Source organism: Ciconia boyciana, chromosome 4, assembly GCF_034638445.1.
Source record: "Ciconia boyciana chromosome 4, ASM3463844v1, whole genome shotgun sequence".
In the NCBI taxonomy this organism is placed as follows: Eukaryota; Metazoa; Chordata; class Aves; order Ciconiiformes; family Ciconiidae; genus Ciconia; species Ciconia boyciana.
In genome coordinates, this window is record NC_132937.1 from 82,938,183 (window position 1) to 82,958,381 (window position 20,199).

Consider the following 20,199-nt stretch of genomic DNA (forward strand, 5'->3'; position numbering starts at 1 on the left):
ACAGCAATCTTTATTCATTATCCAGTGTGTTTATTTGAAATCCAATGGGATTTTAGCTATAGATATCAGATATTTAAGAGTATAATAAAAGATTTGTAATGTATAAATAGGATTGTTATTTTTTTAACTGCAGCATTATTTAGTCAACTGGCCAGAGAATAAAAAAGCTGAAAATGCAATTGAACAATTTTACCGTTGTTAAATTGGAACCCTATGGGATAATCAAACTTTATATAGATTTCTTTTTAGCTTGCTTTTGTATGTTTTATTTTTAATTATAAAGGTACTTTAAATAAGTTTAAGATTCTTCCTAAAGAAAAGAAACTCCACTCTCTAAAGCGACTAGCCAGAACTGGGATTGCTCACTGCAACTGGCAAGCCTGGGGCATTCTTTGATGTGCTTCCTACCACGTTTAATAAGGCCAAGCAGTTGCTTCTGATTCTGAGGCAAAAGGTTTGTTTATAGCTGAGATCATGTATTTATGTAATGCCTCGTCTGGGTTTTCTGGATCTGTTTGTAAGTACAAAGTAAAATGCACCATAATTTCTTTACATTTTTCTTCAAGTTTTGACCTTCTCTAGCCAGTGACGTAAGAGGCACAAGCACTAGCAATCTTGGCTAGCAGGTGCACTCAACATATATGCTTTAGGTGTATACGTGTCTCATGACTGACTCTCAGAAAGCCTTTGGGTTCAAAACTCATCTCCTGCCATTTTTCCCCTTTCTCTAGCCCATGCATCTTTATCAAGGGCAGAAGATTGCTTGTGTTGGCTTGCTTCTGATCAGACCGTTTGAAAACATGCAGAGGGCTCTGTGCAATGTGGTGGTCAGATGAGTGGCACAGGGCTGTACTTGTTCCCAGGAGCTCCAGGTCTAGCATGCTTAGTACAATGGCCTCAGCTCAGGGCAACCAAAATTAAACCCATCCTCACTACACTCCGCAGCTTTTGTATTGCCCCGAATGAGCAAATTCACAAAAGCCCTGCTACTGTCTTTGCAATCAAAGGCAATAGTACTGGTGACAATTGCAGTCCGACTTTTCACTAAAAACATTTTCATTTTGTTGCATTGAGTAAATTAAAACATACTTTACCTGTACTGAACCACTGTTAAGTTCTGTTCCCCGCAGTGCCTTGCACATCGGATATACCTCATCCAGCTTGACTTACTGGGTTCTCCACCATCAATAAAGTGCTGCAGTGTCCCATCTTGGTCATATATCTGGGGGAGATGTCACAAGGTCAAGTAGTTAGAACAAATCATCAGCAATCATTTTCACTGCTTTTCTGGTGTCTCTCTGTGCCTTTTCCAGGGATTTATTGCCATGAGATTTGTCATTGTGTACTGATGCTCTTCGAAAGCTACATGGAACAGCAGAAAAGTATTTTGGGGGATGCAAGTTTATCATGTTTCTTTTATCAAGCCAATCTTTTTGTATTAAACATATTTGTGGTGTCTCAAAGATGTGACCATGTTTCCCAAAGAATATTTAACCTATTTTGACAGGCTGGCCTTAAACAATGAACTGCCAGATAAACAAGAAAATCTGGATGTAAAGGCTGCATTGAAATAGCTGGAACATCTGAGCAAGGGGCAGTAGTAACCCCTAAACAAGTATCTCTTCCTTCACATCTCAGTTGCAGCAAGAGTATGTACTTCAGCAACCTCACATGATACATTAGGGAGTTGTAGGATTCATAATGCCAAAACAAATGAGACTAGAAGGAAAAAGAGAGTTGAAGATGCCTTTAGAAGCTCCCTTGAGGCATATAATTTTTTTAAGTAGTAAATGAGAAGTCAGTCTTGAGGGAATCATGGTTTTCCTAAACATGACATGCCTGCTAAGGACATGAGAACCAGTTAGGGTAATTTTAAAAACAGACAGTATTATGTCTCTATTCGGCACCGTATACTCCCTCTAAAGTTGAAGAATAAAATTGCTCTGGAGCCTCTGAAATGAAAAGATACATGTTTCATGCACACCTGCCCTGCTGAGTGCTTAAAAAATGTTATTAGGAAGTGCTAATCCTAGTAAAAGCACATGGTCTCACAAGATTTTTACCTGTTACGCAATTACCTTGTTAAACTTCAGAAATGCATCTGAACAATTAGGTGCTTATCTGAAGCAAACCTGATCTTCAGATCTTTTGCCCCTCCACACACACCATCTGCTTTAATAATCCTACACCAAAAATGTTATCCCTTTTGAAATAGTATGAGCCTAAATTGATGTCTTCTTGAAAGTACTAATTCTGCTAATTAAGAGGAAGCACATTTATTACGTTGAATTGAACATTCCTAGAGCAAGCAAATTAACAATCTTGCATTTCTATTTCAATATCAAGAGAATAATCTCAGAAATTAAGTGACTATGTTCAATATTTCTGATTTATTAAAAGAGTGTTCCCTACAATGCACACAAAAACATACACAGGAATCAGAATCTAGTTCTTTACTCCACCACATGAGAGTCTCAAATTCAGGAGCCAGCCTTGCTTTTGCTTTTGACCAAGAGGGACTGGGAGTAATCAGGAGCAATATATCCATTGCTAGAGCATGAGAGACAGGGAAATCAAGTGTCTACAGAGATCCTTATCATTTGTTCCCAAGTGCCTGTGACAAGGACCAGGTGGAACCTGACCAGACACTCCTGGGTTGGAGAAGCAAGATGCTACCCCAACATTCCCAAGGGGTGGAATAAAGTCAGAGAAATCAGGAGGAGTCCTCAAAGGCAAACAAATATTCCAATACTGGGGACTTGGGGTTTTTTTTATATATGGTAGATTGTTGACTACTAGCAAGGACCTATTATGTGAACATGTTAATTTATGTTGAATATATGAGCAAAATATGCTAAACAATAAAAATCTGTAATAGAAATGGAAAAGTTTTACAGGAAATCAGCCTAAAAAAAAAGGAAGAGAAGGAAAAATTAATGACTAACAGTGCTTGGCTGGGACCATTTTGGCAATATCTATCCAAACAGTCTCAGCACAGTGTTTATTATCTATTCATTTACATGGTGCTTACTTACATAACAATATATGGCTTAACGTGAGGCAAAAACAATTTCCATAAATAAAGAGCTGATAGCTTCCTAACCCACAGATTATATGAAACAGGAAAGACAAAAGAAAACTGCCATAATCAGTACTGACAGCCATATCTGGACACACATGGACTTACTCTGAACTTTGTGTATATGGACTGTCATAGGTGACATGAGAAATTAAAACCTGCCATGAAAATGCAGGATTGGAGCTTTCTCAGGCCTTGCTCTGGAGTAGGAAGGACTGCTCTACAAGCAAGACTAAATACTTTCAAATGCTTTATTCTTGCAAGTACTGATGCATCAGTGACACTATGCTCTCCTTTCCTAGGGGGATATTACTGACATTGCAAATAAAGCTGCATAGTCAGAATCCATCCCACAGCATTCTTAGCCCTGTTCTTACAGGAATGAAAACCCAGCTATAAGGAAGCAGAAACCCTAACCTTAGAAGGGAAATAGCAACACTGTATTGTATCTGTTTATTTGTCAAATTGCATAATACAGGTTAAAATCTGAAAAAGCTTAACTGATATTGTTATTGTTATTACTCATATTACCATTGTGCACCAGTTCTTAGTCATTTTACAGTTGCCCAAATCTGGCAACCACTATATAATTGCCTGAAGAAACCATAATGAGGGAGCAAACCATGATCTACCATAACAGAGGCAAAGCAAACCTGTAGTGTAAGTTGTGAACCCAGACGTTATAGCAAACTATATGGATATACATATTCACCTACATATGTACTTAAACACTCATAGTATCTATTAAAAAAACTACTGCAGAATCCTGTGATAAACCGATTTTACTGAATATCTTTGACTATGTCACTAGATCACTACATCCATCTACGCTGGCATAACTTTTAACACATTGCAAGAGCCTCATGACAAAATAAAATACTATTTCTCCAACTTCCTATGGAGAATGCATGTATTTTTTTCTGCATCTCACAACAGTCATTGATCTAAGTGGTGGAAACAAAATTAGTTATTTCATTTTTCTACTTTGATTACACTTGGAAGTGTTACCTAAACTGCTTACTGGATCTTTTCCCTCTTCTGACACAAAGTACTTGTTAACTGTTGTTTTTGCTGACTTTTAAGGGTTTTTTTGCTTTTGCTTTAAATGTTTCAAAGCTTTAAGATTTCTTTCTTATGGTCTGTTCCAGTTCTGAGGAGTGCACCAGACTACTGGCAAAGACCGGAGCCTGATAGAAGAGGACTGCACTCACCTTCTCATTTGACATGCCTTGTGTTCCTCCTTAGTAGTTACCATATAACTAATTAACTTCTTAATAGGCTCTTGACTATTTACTGGCAGTTTAGTGGCATGTTACACATCAACAGACTCAGAATGTGAACCATATCATTATTCCACAAATTTAATCCTTTGACTTCAGACTACAACAGAAAAGCTTCATTGTCCAAGAAAGTAAGTTCACAGTGTAACCAGCACCATTCAGGTCTTCTCTTTTCCATTTTTTATATTCCTTTCCTTATAAACACCAGTTTATTCAGTAATCAAGACATAAATAGAGAAAGGTATAAGGTATATGATGAAATTTCTTACAGGGTGCCACTGATATTCCTCGTGACATACACATGCATTCCAATTGGGAAATATGGGAAAAAGCAGGTAGGATGCCAGTGTACTGATACTGGTCAAGTTCATCTTGTAATGGCGTGCAAATATAAATTAAATATGAAGGATTTGATTTATTACTTGTTGGATTGGTTACTGATAATTATTTGGAGGCTGTAGATACTGAAACTTATAATGACAATGATGCTAGCAACAAATAATGGTGATAATATAATTTCTAATGCACACAGCATCTCATATAAGTGATGCTCTAAAATCTATGAACAACCATTACTAAGTAAAATAAACAGCAGTTGCTGGAACATCTGTCACTCTGGTAACATACCAAGTCTAGGTAAGACCATGTAAGATTTAAGTAGTATAACAGATAAGGCAGAGTGCTAAAGAGCCTTCTGAGAACTCTCAATTACTTCAGTACCGACATAGTCAGTATTGCTCACTTGGATAGATGGGGGCAAATGTAATTCCAACGCTAAAGACTGTTGTGCCAGTTTCTGGTATAGATGCCACAGAATTTTAGAATAAAGGAGCCCAAATGTCATAGCACAGCTGCAGAGAAAGCCAAGCTATGAAGCAATTAAAATCAATTTCACAGAAGAGACAGGGAGAGCAAAAATGGTTAGCTTGTTGGAGATCTTTCCTCTATCTGTTGTTTTCCTTTGTTCTCTTTCCATGGCCTGCTAAAGGATTGTGTGTTTTGAAATTCTGCCTGCATTTTATTTTTCCATTTAGTCAAATAAAAAAGGTATTAGCATACAATTTAACTGACCTCTCATTTTCCTTGCAGGCAGAGGGAGAAAAGACTGGTCCTGAAAGTGGAATTTTTCTTTGCATGTACATTTGTATTGTAAAAGTAGCTATTAGAATCATTTTTTATGTTGCAAGACATCAAAAGAGATGTGAAGAAAACCACAAAACATGCAGGAATTAATTCTTACCATTAGTAGAGAATCTTGCTTTTTGCTGTTCACTGCTGTTCTCATTGACATCACATGCATAAGATCATAGGATTTTCAAATCACTCAGCATTAGCCCTCTCCTCCCACAAGAAGTTCTACCCTTGACTTCAGTGGGAAGTCAAGATAGCAAGGAGTACTTTTGATGAGTACATACATTTCATAAATCATCATCTGTGCAGTTAAAAACCATAGATGTACTCTAAACTACTGGAAATACATAGAAAAAGGTTGTAACAGTCTGATGAAATAGACTGACATGTCAGATATGGTAGCATCCATACAAGTTATATTTTTTCTATAACAATGCTTGCACCTACAAGCCACAGCAACACTGAAAGCTTCTTCCTTTGCTGGCTTGGACATCAAAACTGAATAACCTCTACACTAGGCAAATCTCACTACTGTGAGACCTTGCTTTGGACATAACGACACTACAACATCCTCTACAGGTGACTGTATCCTAAACAGAAGTTGAAACAATGCCAAAAAGCAATGTTTGATAAGCCTGGGTACTTAGCTGACGGTCTGTAAAAGGTGTGCAATTATGGAAGATTACATCCTGAGACTGGACCTATAAAGCCTATTCTTGACATCAGAGAGAGCAGCCCTGCTTGTGCCCCTTTGTCAGAGCCAGCGAGACCCACTGCCTGACATATAATCTTTCTGATGCATCCTAAACCTTGGAGTCCAGTTTCCTCCATAGGGCTCATAACTCTTCAGGCACTCAGGCCATGTTTCTCCGTCTGTTTGTTCATTTGGATGTTTACAGAAGAAAGCTACAGGCAAAAAGGCCCAGGATTTGTGTGTCTGCTATGGTCCTTTTTGGGCTGGTTCCATTAATTGATTATTTCCTTTGAAGGAAACTGCCATTTCTTTATCTTTTTTACTTTATTTTATTTTTATCTGCTTTGCGGCATTGTATTCATCCCCTGGAATAAGCTAATACCATAAGTAAAGTTGAATACTCGTATGTTTTGATAGATTGGGGGAGAGTGTTCAGTGACATTACTGGTAGAACAGAGCTCTACGGCTGTCTTAACAAATGACAAGGAAAGTTTGTTCTTCTGTAAAGCAGATGAAAGAGCGAACAGTCACTTTTCTGAAAATCTCTGAGTCACACACATAAGCACACAGTAAAATTCAGTGATTTGTCTTGCCTAAGGCAGTGATTGTTGAGGAAAATGCCAATGGGCTCTAGTTTTTATTATGACATGTATACATTATTTATTTGTTAGCATAATCATGTCAAACTGAAAGCAAACTGGATTGTATGCATGACTTGATAACTTATTCAGATTGGATTCTGTGTAGTACATTGGTGCCTAGCTCCCTTTGAAATCAACACACTGCCAAAGGACCTCGTTATCTAGAAAGTTTGAAACGTTCAGAAGAAGATGCTGCAGGACCTGAAAGAGAGTAGACAACGGACAAAACTCCCTGAATAGATTACATTTAAGGAGCATAGTTTAGGCTGAAAATCAAACTACAGCTGGGTTCATATTTGATGATAACAACTCTTTGAAGAATGAATGCTTTTAGACTTTAAATGCCTTCAATATTAGGAGCTAGGCATCTGATTTAGAGGAGGAGGGCCCTTCTGAATATGCATCGTCTCCCTGTTACACACTGAATGAGAAAGCTGTGTAGAAACAATTATGCATTTAGCCATCGCATCTTTCTCCTTTCATTCACTAATTTGGTGACCAAGTCAGGCCGTTCAGCAAATATTTTAAGAACAACTCTTAGTCTCTCTATATAAAAGAAAATATGAAATATAATGAAACTCAGAAGCAAACTGCAATGCATGGAAAAGTATCCAAATATAGCTTAACTAAAAAGAAACACTGGTGTTGACAGATAATAATAACATTATATAGTCACATCCTTTACAAAGACCACATCTCAAGCATTGAAATACTTTGTAAATTACATACTATCTTTTATATTACCTATACAGTACACAGACAAATTATTCTTAGCCAGTATAAGGAAATGTCTATTCATCACATTGTGATAAATCTGACTTTGATGGCTAATAAATATTATTGAATCTGTAATAATCAATTACACACATAATACTGGTATGAAAAAATAGTAGCATACATGTCAGCAACCTCATTCTACTATAAGTGGAAACATTTGGACAGGTTCCCTATTCATCTGTATGGACATTATTTCAGAAAGATGTTAGTTATAAATGCTTCTCATATATTCCACCGTTGCTTGATAAGACTAACTGATTTGTTTTGACACTTAAAATATGCCTTCAGATTCTTTATGGACAGGTATCAGAATTAAAAATATAAATATGCTACAGATAACACGTAAGCTTGTTGGCTTATGATGAAATAAGAACGCTTTGTTTTTATTATTATGTAGATAGTGAAAGCTAGTTAGTCTTTACATGTATGTGAAATAAATCTATGTCAATAACTAGTTACTTACTTTGAAGTGCCTCTATTTTTTAAATAACTGGATAATATTTTGCTGCCATGTAGAAAATGCAAAAGTTCATTTAAAGATTGATTTTTGCTTTTGCAATTTCTGTATTACGTGCAAAATGGTGTCAATTTCTTTATCCTTTGAATTAGCATAAAGATTTCCAAATGTTTTTAATTGCACTGAAGCATTACGAACTGCTATAAACTATTAACAGAATAGAAAGCTGAAATAAGTGAGCAAGGAGGAAACATCAGGAGGCCTCACTGGTCCAAATCAGACTAAAATGTTCTCCAACATTTGTTGGCAATAATCTCCCTGGGATGCAACACCTCTGTGAAAATGCACAGAAATATATCCTGACAGTCAATGGTCTTTAACTGCTCACACTATTCAAAGCAATTTTCTACAATTAGCTATATCTGATATGGAGTGTACATCTAGTAATATCTGCTTAATGTTTCTTCTCTTTAATCTAGCAGGCATCATCTAGCAAATTTTATAAAAGAGAATACTTGCCAACTAATATTAAAAGCTATTTAGTTTTAATGTTTCTCAAAGGATTATAGCATATGAAACTATAAACATTGTTTTGAACTGTCTGTGCTAGGTGAAAGGCTTCATCTCTCACTTAGACCCCAGTCCAGCAAACACTTATGCACATGTCGTAGTCCCATTGATCTCAATGGGACTACTCGTGTGTGAAATCAAGCATCTGTGTAAGCGGTTGGAGGACTGGGGCCTTGTTCCAGAAAGTGTCACAAGAGCAATGCCCTGCTGATTATGTGGACTTCATTAAATTATTTTTTTTTAAGTCAAGTCTGAACGGTTTGTTTTGACACTAGCCCATGGAGGTCCTGGAATAGGGAAGAATTACACGTAACACAAACCAGTGTTACTCAACAACAAGGCAAAAAGGGGAATACACAGAGCAGAAAAAACACACATGAAGTTGGAAATTCACACACATGCAAACAGCTCTGTAAAGGACCAGTGCTCTTGCAGTATGCACTGATGTAACATGGCCTCCTCAGTGTATGCTTTTGCACTCTCCTGACAGGTCCGGTCATAGGACAGAAAAAGCAGTGGCACTCCGGCCACCAGTCATTCTGTAATGGAGACATTTTTGCTTTGCATTGGTATTTCCACCCTGCTCACTGCACTGCACTCCCATGTAGTCCTGATAGCAGAAGACCATGGGCAGGCAGCAGACTGAAGTTGTTCTCTGCGGTTTCATTTATGTCGGACATGGAGCACGAAGAGAAAAAGTGTTGCCAATCTAGGCTCAGTATCCAAACAGACCAGGAAAAAAACAGACTAAAAAGGAAAACATGGTTTAAAAACAGGGAGGCAAATGATCAAAGCTGAAATAACCCAAACAGAAGATGCTCACAACAATTGGCTGGTAGATGCATATCCCAATACATGTATCAGGGAGGAAGTTACAAGAAGACTGTAAAGGCCTGATGCTGAAAACCCTCACTCATCTGGGAAACCTCACTGAACTCACTCAGTAATAAAGCTCCTAAGATGATAATCTGAGCCAGGGAATCAAGACGGTTATGGTGATCTTTGTTGGCCCTGGTGCCTCTGAAAACAGGACTGGTTCCTTTGCAAGGTAATGACAGAGCTTTGGACATTTTCTTGCAACTTCTCAAAACCTTTAGACATTGCAAAGTGAAATTAAAAAGTGTTTGTTTCATATTTTTTCATTCTTTTACAAGCAACCAAGTATTCCAGAGGGGTCCTTTGTCATTCAGCTGAGATGTTCTTTCAGCCATATAGTCAATACCCCCATCCAGTTGGACAAAGAATTAAAAGGGCAAAATAGCTAACCACAAACATAATGTGCCAGAGGACAGCACTCCAAAGCAGCATGTACAAAAACATGTTGTGGCAGATTTCATCACTCAGCATGAAGCTAAGCAATGCAGCTGAAACAAGTGAGTGGGTACATAGCTCCTAAGGTGACTTACTGATAACTTGGTGACCTTAGAGAAATCACTCAGGACCAAAAGACACTCATAAAAGGAAATCATTCTAAATTGCCCTGATTCTAATATGTGAGAAGGAAGGAAGTTGCAGGGAGAGCAAGGAAGGTCTGTTGCTCACACACGACTTGGGGCTTACCTTACTACTGACCAAGAGGAAGCTGACGGCACGAGGAGAGAACAGTTTTTGATCCCTCACTCCTGTAATTGCTGTTGAGTACATTTTCAAAACATGGTTCAAAACTGTGTTTTCACACCTTTGTGCATGAAACCATGTCCAAGTGTGAATTAGCACTTCCAGGAAAGTAGCAGATTTTAGACTTACAAAACCCAGCCCAAATGCTTAGCAATACTTTCAGATATATTGAAGTATGGCACATAAAATATATGGCACAGCTATCATTCCATAAATGAAGCTTGCTAGAATAGGGATTTTGTTTGTTTTCTACTTTGAAGCACTTGGGGATTCTTGTTCTTTTCTTTACCTTTAGGATTTTTTAAAGCTCCAACACCATACTCCCCTAGGCATTTTAAGAACAGGTTTAGAAAGGCACTTACATTCTCAAGCACAGAGCTCCTAGAGACACTCTCTATCCTGTAGTAAAACTGGCAAAAATCCTTTAGCAAGTTAGACTTAAAACCGCTGCTATTGTCAATGGGACTCAAGTTCCTACTTGCTTGGACACTTTGGAAACCTACATGCTTGTCTGCTTTTTAGGCAGGTAAAAGCAGCTATAATTTGCTCTAATTTCTATGCAAAACTTCTTGCCTTGAAACAGGGAATTCTATTTCCTTTGCATGTGCCATGAGAGGCTATGGTCTCATTTGAAGTCAGGGATATCTCGGGGAATTGTGGAATCACTGTGGTTGGAAGGGATCTCTGGACATCATCTCATCAGCTCACAAGATAGTGATGACCTCCACCACCTTCACTTTGAAATTCTTGACTCATGGTTCATGGGCATTCTATGAGAAAAAAGGAATTGAAAAAAAGCCCTAATTCAGAAACGAGTTACATGTAAAAAAAACCCTCTGAAATGAAAGCCTATCCACAAGTAACCTCACTTTCAAGCAATGTCAAGAACATTACTTTGTTCTGACAAAAGCATTGCTGCCTAGTGTAATGGTTGTGACCCACTGATAAGGGTTTGGCACTAGGCGAGGGTGCAAAGCATTATATTCAGGTGTCAACTTAAGTTTCCACTAGTGTTTCTGATGGCCCTGAGTATCGCGCTGAGCCTCCAGTGATTGCTCCAGAAGGCAGGGAGATCTTCCTAAGTTCTGTGCCTTACCTGCCAGCCCTGTCTGTATGTCTTAGATACTTTCCAGGATTTAAAATGGCATTAAACATCTCCTTTCAGACACAGGAACTGCTCTCCAGATGCCTCGGTTCAGCTCCTGCTCTGAAAAAGTTTTGTCACATGACTTACAGCAAGTACTTAAACTCTGTGTCTTGATCCTGTGGCTATAGAAAACATGGATTTTGATATGCTTTTTGTGCACCATTTGTTTATCATCACTCTGAGTTTGTAAGTAAATACGGGTAGGAACTGTCTTTACAGTGTCTGTGTAGAACATCTATCTCAGCAGAGCACCCATTTACTACTATAGTACAGACTCCACAGATAATTCTTTCAATCCTTTTTTAAATGTCTCATTATGGCTCACCATAAATGAGTAATTTCAGTAAAAATGGCATTTTATAGAAAATATACTTAATTCCTTTGTGAGTTTTAAATAATGAGGCACACTGATATTTTTAGTTTGGAATATTTTGGAATGTCTGGAATGCTAAGTTCCCCAGATGATGATTAAAAGGTCAAGTAATAAAGTATATGATAAACTATGCCTGAGATTCCTCATAAAACAAATGAGTAATGGCTGTACAAACTGTGTCACCATGTTTTTATATTGAAAAAATGCCTGTGCTGTATTATTCCTTCAAATTTGTTAGATTATGGGACTGTCAGAAAACCAGCATGGTGATGGTTAGTTTGCAACTGCTTCAGGGCTGAAGTCAGAGTCAAGAAGCAGATGAAAAGGGTGCATTAAGGAGTAGTGCTGGTGTTGCTAGTGGACACATGGTGGAGAATGTGAAATGCATTTTTTCTTGCCAGAGTGCAGGTCTGGTATTGGTAAGTATCATGTTAAGTTTCCTTGGAAGAGAGTTTGTTTCTGTGAGGATTATAACATTAGATTAGAACATTGCTTGAGTCACAATCACAGGAGCCCTCCAGAGCTGTTAAGCATTTGGCATATCTTACTTATCTCTAAGGGTGGCAGGGGCCATCAATACAAAGTGGACCATCAATCAATCTGGGGTCTTCTTCAGACATTGCCTGTCAGCTGATCAGAGGAAGACTTTAGGGAATCAGCTTTCCATTATCAGGATTTGGTCTGTGATCAGAACAAGCCACTGAACCTTTTACTTTTCAGTTGGCAAAAACATACACACTGGAAAAAAGTCCTGACAGTTCATTCATTTTGCTCCATCACTGGAGCCAGATGATGTTTGACTGGGGAGACCCACCCTCTTTGATGTTGTGCTCTTTTGAGAGTGCCCTGCTGTGAAAAAAATTTTCTCCTTCCAAATTAAAGAGAAATATTTCTGCGTCCAGCTGTTAAATGTGACGTTTGCCATTTTTCAGTGCGTTGGCTTTGTGCCATCTCGCAGGCTGTGTTTCAAGCCTATCTTTTTCCCTTCTTCTCAGCAGCAATACCCACAATGTGTTAGTGTCTCCAACTTCTACATAACATCAACACCAAAAGGGAAAACACAAGTAATACTTCATTGCTCTGAACTACAGCAGCAATATTTGCACACGTTTCTTCTGATTTTTTTTAATTAAAGCCAGCAGTCATTTTATTACATGAAACGAAGGATAAACCCCTTAAATACAATCTACCTATGAAAAGTCGACTTCAGTTTCATTCTGATTGCAGTAGGCAAACCACGCCGAAGCAAAGCCTCTGTAGAATACATTTACCAGTTAAATGAGTGTGGATGTTATTAAAACTTGTTTCATGTGTACTGAGTCCACATCAAAAAAATGGCATCCGTTCAGCAGCCCTAGCTCTGTTTAAATTAAGACAAACTTCTCATGAAAGCTTGAATAAACATTTAGGTTTAAGTAATCAAGAAAACCTGTATCTTCTCATATTTATTAAGTGTAATTTTTAGAGTTATAAAAACCACTGTCACAAATTGTGTATACTCCAAATAAAGGGTGGACTCAGTATTATAATGTTTTGCCTATCTATTGAGGAGGATGAAACACAGTAAGTTCCAACTGCTCTTCAGCTCAAGCTTTCCTTCATCCTTTTCATTTCCATATTTGCTGACATGGAAAAGGATCAATATTTGATAGAGTTTGGCAAGCTCATTGTTGCAAACCTATGTTTTGTAATTAATCTCTGACTCCAACCAGCAAATCTGAGTAACTGCTCATGTACTCATCACATCTTCACACTGTGAAAATTAAAACCTGACTGAGAGCCTCAATGGATCAGAACGGAAGCACTTATTTTGGAAAATTACATGGATGACAATAAAAATTAAGCATTTCCCCTTTAGGTATCCACATTCTAGATTCATGCCAAGAAAAAGAATAGTCCAGAAAGATGTAATCTAGAAAAAAGCAGTAAAGCTGTAACCTGCTCTTCATTTGCACTACATATAACTCATGAACTCAGTTTTTAAAATTGTAGAATGATACAGATTTACAAATAAATACAAATTAGCCTCTCTCCAAGAGGCTAGCATGGAGCCAAACTACATTCTGCAGAGCTTCAGTCAGTTCTCAGAAATTATCTGGTGTCTAACAAAGACAGTACTGGGACTGGAGATGTCCAAGCAACAAGGAGATGCTGACAGAAACAGCGTTGGCAATTCAACAGGAGACATATTTCTTTGTTCCTGGAATGAATCAAACACTGCCACTCCTAAAATTACAGACAACACAGATATATGCTCTATAAATGGTTACATTTGGATCTACATGTTATGCTGTTCCATGACTGTATAGCACCTTGTTACAAGAATATTATTTATGCTATTATAGTTCTTCTCTGTCTTTATTTCTAATTAGATTAAGAAACATTTTTCTTACTATTAATTCCAACTTTCTCTTCTATATCTAACCAATGTTATTCAAAATTCTCTTTACTTCCCTCTACTATCCTATCAGCCACTGCCTCATCATGCTCCTTTTTTATGTCCCTCTTTTATCAAGGCAGCAGAAAAACACCCAAGAATGCCTCATTAGAGTGAAAACCAAGGACTGACTGCAAAGGTTTGTGTTCATCTTTCTCTATTCCATTCTGCATTTTTCTGTTTCATCTTTAACACTATGCAGCTTACCTTTATCCTTCCAGCCTTTCTCAACTCTGCTCTCTGTGCCAAAATAATTTTAGGTAAAAGAGCATTTTTTTAGTCCCAAACAGTTTTAACTGAAAATATTTAGAAGGCTTATGTAGGCTAACACAGATGCAGAAGGTGTATCTTTGAACAGCAAGTGTACTGGCCTTAAATGTTGACTTTTTTACAAAGGAACTCAAAGCAGATGAATTAATTAGAAACCAATAGAACTAGTGATTATAATCCATGTCAAAAATTTTAACAGTAAAATGATTCATGTAAAATTAGGTGTTTTTTTTCCCAAGTCTAAATTCAAAAACCAAAGCAAAATAAACCAGTTCTTATTTTGATTATTTTCCCACCATCCTCAAAGTTTAATACAAAGGGGAAATTAATCACTATTTAGCAGATCTGCATGCAAAATTATTTTACTGAATATAGCCAAAACCTCACAATGTTTGTAAAGCAATAACAATAACAAAATGTTTTGGAGAAAGATTTGTTTTTAAAAAAAAGTCATTTGGATGATTTCAAGATTTGATAAACCATAATAAAATGTTTCATTATAAGCTTACTGAGCTTTAAAACTGAAAGGAGTTCTGAACTGAGAAATGAACTTTCTGTTTCGAAAATATAAGAACAACATGTTTAGATTATTTTGAACCATTTTCCCCAAAGTTTTATTCATCAGAAGTTTCCCTGAAACCGACATTTTTATGCAAACAGTTTTAGTTTCTCAGCATTCTCTGGAAAAAAAATTGGTTTCCTTGAAAACCTCAACAATTTGTAACTAGTTATCTGTTGTACACCAGTGATAGGCTATTAAAGGCATACCCAAAAACAGTCATGGCACCTAAGAGCTTGCAATCTAAAAGACACAGATAAGGCTAAATGAATTGGGAGACCCAGAAAACATGATGAACGTGTAACCTTTCCCCACTCCTTTTCTCTCTCTTTCTGCCTCATGCATAATCACAAAAATTCTCTGCTTAAATACAAGGAGATTAATAGGGACTGCAACTTCACAGTTTTCCCGAGCTAAGCAGGAATTGCCTCACTTCTGCTCTGCTAGAAGAGAAAAGCCTTTGGTTTCCCAGTGGTGTACAGAGCTCTACCAGCTCTCTCCCATTCATGGAGGAAATAAACCCTGAATCTACCTGTAGACAAGTTAAAATCTAAGCCCTTTCTTGGCCAGCTAGTATCCCCTGGCTGCCAGTCCATTGGGAAGGTAGGTAACTTTAAGTCTTATGCATGTATTAGCCCATACATTTGAGAGCAAAGGGAAAGGGAAGGCATACTAAAGAAAGGGCAGGAGAAGCTAAGCAATGTGGGAAATAAAAGAGTATGTTTGTTTATTTTATGTAAGTGGTTCCTCAAGAGGAACATATCCTTGCTAATAGCAAGCAAATGAGCCCTTGTTCTGCACCTTTTTTGTGCCTCACAGGCTGCATACTTACTGTATGGTGCTGACTTTCCTAACTGGTTTGACCACTACACTTGTAAGATGAGACACTATTAAAAATAACTGTGTGCCAACTCTTAGCCATACACTCAGATTAACTATTTTCAAAGAATTTGATGAAGCTGTAATAAAAATCAATTTACCCATAGAAAGAAGCACTTCTTGTTCTCAAATGGCAGATTTATGATTTTATGCAAACATGAATGTCCTAGAGCTCACCCTTTTTAATAAGGAGTCTTTTAAAAGACATTAAATATTTGTCCTAATGAAGTAATGGTTTCCTAAGGTTTTGCTTCTTTTCTGTACTGCCTACAGTTTTATGTCTTTGTTGAAATGTGTCACTTCTTAAATTATGATGTTTTCCTAAGTCTACTATATTCTTTTTCTAACCCACACTAAGAAAGCACAATTGTCAGACATTATGTTTTGAGGGTGAACTGACCTCCACCATATTGTGGATAACATAAATTTCATATTTTATAGTTATTTTGAAAACATTCCTAAACTCAAACCCCTTGGTTGCTTAGTACCTTGAACTCACCCACCTAACAACAGTAAACTAAAGAGGCCAATGTTTTCAGCCAAAAAATCAAAGTAAAAGGTGAGAGGAGAAGATGAAAAAGTACTTTAGCATTAGGGAGTCACTGCTATTACAGAGTCACTGCCAGCTTTAGATAAGACACGGTACTGAGACAGCCCAAACAGCTGCTGCAATCCCAGTTCTGTCCCAGAACTCAGCCTGTTCAGATTTGTCTAAAAACTCTTCAAGAAACTGGGAGTATGGGAAGAGTGAGACGGGAGAGGTTAATGCCCTATGATTCTAGCCTCTGCTGACTCATTCTGTCAAAAAATACCAAGGATCATCCAACAGAATACGATAGTATGTCACTGTGGAAGATTTTGCTTCTTTTTCTCAAAGACTTTTCGTTCTCCAGTAGAGAGCAGAGAAGCATGTGAGTTACTCCAGGCTTCAAAGGAAAGACATTTATTTTGTCCAGATAAGTAAATTGTCTAGTAATCCCATGTGGCATCTGGATAGGAAATATATTATACTTACTAGAAAATTGAGCAAATCCTTGGAATCAAGGATGAATAAACAAACTGACTGAGAGGAAAAGACACTTACCAGAGGCTTAATAATGAGGTACATTCAGGAGCATTCCATAATTTAGAGGCTAGTTGCTCAGTGAACAGGACTAATGAAGCCTGTTTTTAGTATGGATGTGTGTCCTTTGTCCCCCGAACTTTCACTGTTGTAATAATCTCCACTTCTACACTGATTCCAGTGTATAACACTGATATCCAAATATTTTTCAGTTATTATGTACTTAGCACTGCCACTGATATCATTGGAAGCTCAACACACGGAAGAGCAAAATGTACGCTGGAGTCTCTCTCTGCAGATGCAGGAGGAATGGTGTCCTGGGATATCTGGCCTTGTCATGTGTAAGTAGAGAAGAGGTATGGTGGTGACAATAAATGCTTACAAAAAAACAGTAACTTTTGCTCAACAGTGAGATATAGATTGGGTCAGTGACCTTTGCTAATCCCCATTAATACCCATCTGCATCTTCAATAATCTTCTTGATAGCATCCCACATCATGCAATGTGAAGTAGCAAGGTGAAATCTGGAACAGTGCTGGACAGAAAAGTCACAGTGCACAGTTTGTGCATGCTTAACAAATCTTACGTGTTGGACCAATCACGCAGACAATAGGTCCAGATGCAGTTGCTGTTTTCCTGAATCTCTGGAAATTTAAGCTACTGCATGTTTGGAAAAGCATCAGTAACATGACAATACAGAAAAGAGTGTGCCTTGTATGCTTTTCATATTTGACGTCACTATATATATACAGGAGATCCTGTATGGCAGTCCTGAAAGAAGAAAATGACATTTCCTGTTGTCATTTACTTTTTTGCTACTTTTTCCACATTTCAGGAGATTTAACTTATATATCCATTACATTCAATTTAGTGAAAATGAAGGAGGGATTACTGTCTTCCTAGCACTGTAGTTATGACTATGAAATAAATAAATTCCAGTCACTAAAGGTAAATCATTAGCAATAACATAGTTCAATTGTAGATACATTTCATATTCATCAAATTTAAATGTAATTTTTGTGCATACTTTCTCAATCTAAAATGTGATTTTTTCTAAAAATGTTCAAAATCAATGAACACTAAAAACACCTCAGCTTCTAATAAAGTTTTTAACATTGTAAATAGGATCTGAATCAGACCGAAAATCATACTGACATGAGGAACTCTTAACACACAAAATTCCATGCAAGGACTACAAATAGCATCAAAAGGCATCACCCTCCACAATGCAGAGAGCATCTGTGCTTCAGTCTCTTAATTATGGTGTAAATCCTCTAAAAGTCAGTACAATAATAACCAGCAGCAAGCAGATAGCTGGGAGATTTTTAAATGATTGTAGTGATGGGAGAGAAAGAGCAGGAAGACCTTTCATCACTTCTAACAAATAATTGTAGCACTTTTCACCTGTAATATTACAAAAGATATGTATTGCAATTCCCATTTTACACCTGAGTTAAACCATTCCGTTAACATTGCAACTCTACTTAAACACTCTGTCAACTTTAATGGCACATCTACATATACTACATATACATTTCCCACATAAATGGGAAAAAAATCCAAACCTCATCACATACATCATTCACATATTGCACACAGTCTGTCCTGAGATTTGTATTGATTTAATATCTTTGAGAGCAGAAATGAACAGAACTCAAAAGATCCATCATGATGCAATTATCCAAAGTTTTTCTTTTAAAATGCATATTTGGTCCCTGCCAAAATAATTTTAACTGTAAATTTGCAAATGTCTCAATTATAAAACTGCACAGATCTGAACTATAATAGTCAAAGCTCAACTGTTTTATAAATACATTTAAAATATGGCATTACTATAAAAATCCTGTATCATGCAACCAAAACAATTTAATACAACTTGCTATGGCAATATCCAGATCATTTTTCCAAACAAATAGATAAACTCCATCATGTCATTTTGAACTTCTTCTGACCTTCTGATCACCAAAATTAGGAACAAATGTTATCCAAGAAAAATACTGGTGTCTCTGCATTTGCAAAACGGAGAATGCTTAAATTAAGCAGCCTTTGTTTTAGTAGACATATCAGATGCATTGCATAGGAAAAGATACCAGCCCAGTTCTGCTTTCATATATATCAAGTATAACCACAGATTAAAAATCCTACTGATTTAGAGCATGTCTACACTGCAATCAAAGCGACTGGGACTGATGCAGACAAATCTGTTCTCTAGGTGTAAATGAGCTATCTGGGTCATGATAGCAGGGCAATCACAGCAGCATGGGATGTACTTAAAGCTATTTACCACGCTTTACTGCAAGTTTTGTATCCCATGGTAAGCTCATTATTGCTGGAGTTACATTATTTATAAGGCTGAAATAATTACCTCAATTAAAGCTAGTTGGCTTGTATCTGCCCAGAGGTGCAGACACATCTTTGGCTGCAATGTAACATGCCCTTAGTGAATTTACAATAGGGGAAACTGATAATTGGGGACCTATTGATTATTTCCTTTGCTCACATGCAGTGTAAAATGAAGTTTGTTAGTGACTTGAAGGTAGGATTCATTTCACATAACATTAACCAACCAAGGTTAAGTATATAACCTAACCCTATTACCCAATGTCCTTGTAGAGACAATAGAGAGAAACAGGCACCGTCAGAGGGCATACATCATAAGCAAGGTTAACTGACTTAGACCAGATACTTAACTTATTGATACTGAATATTAGTGACTGAGAGTGCAAATATGACCTGCTATAAATTGCCACACCCTGGATGGAGTTCACTGAGACTAGTGCTCAAAAAAGTCAGCCATTTTTGTGTTGCTTTTATATTGGTTGCTTTCTCATGCTCTTTAGGGAAAAAAAAATTGTATAAACCATTTTTATCATCTTAACATTCGAGTGTGACTATTGTAGTGCATTTTTGACTAGCAAAACAAGAATAGGCTCTTTATATAAAAACATTTATAAGTAAATGTATAGCATCACATCAGTCTTAAAAATTCTTAGCCTCCATTATGACTGGACTATGAAAGCATGCTGTCAACCAATCAGGAGAAATGATGCAAGGAATATCATTCTTGTTTCCTTTTTTTTTTTTTAATTTCAGCTTTCTTTCCAAAATATACTTCTTACTTTTTCTTTTTCCTTTTTTTTCTGTTTTTGGTGCAGTGAACAGCAGCAACAGCAGCTTTTAGGAGAGCTGTGGTTGTAATGATGCTGAAAGCTGCTTCCCTAAAAT

General features: G+C 37.2%; 1 protein-coding gene across 2 annotated transcripts in view; it reads right to left on the reverse strand.

Annotated features, from left to right (window-relative positions):
• Positions 1 to 20,199, reverse strand: part of PRDM6 (PR/SET domain 6) — a 74,768-nt gene that overhangs the window by 23,795 nt on the left and 30,774 nt on the right. For both annotated transcript variants that reach the window (XM_072860495.1, XM_072860496.1), the window contains exon 4: positions 1,095 to 1,222. In XM_072860495.1, coding sequence (XP_072716596.1) covers positions 1,095 to 1,222 — 128 coding nt within the window. The remainder of the gene's footprint in view (positions 1 to 1,094; positions 1,223 to 20,199) is intronic.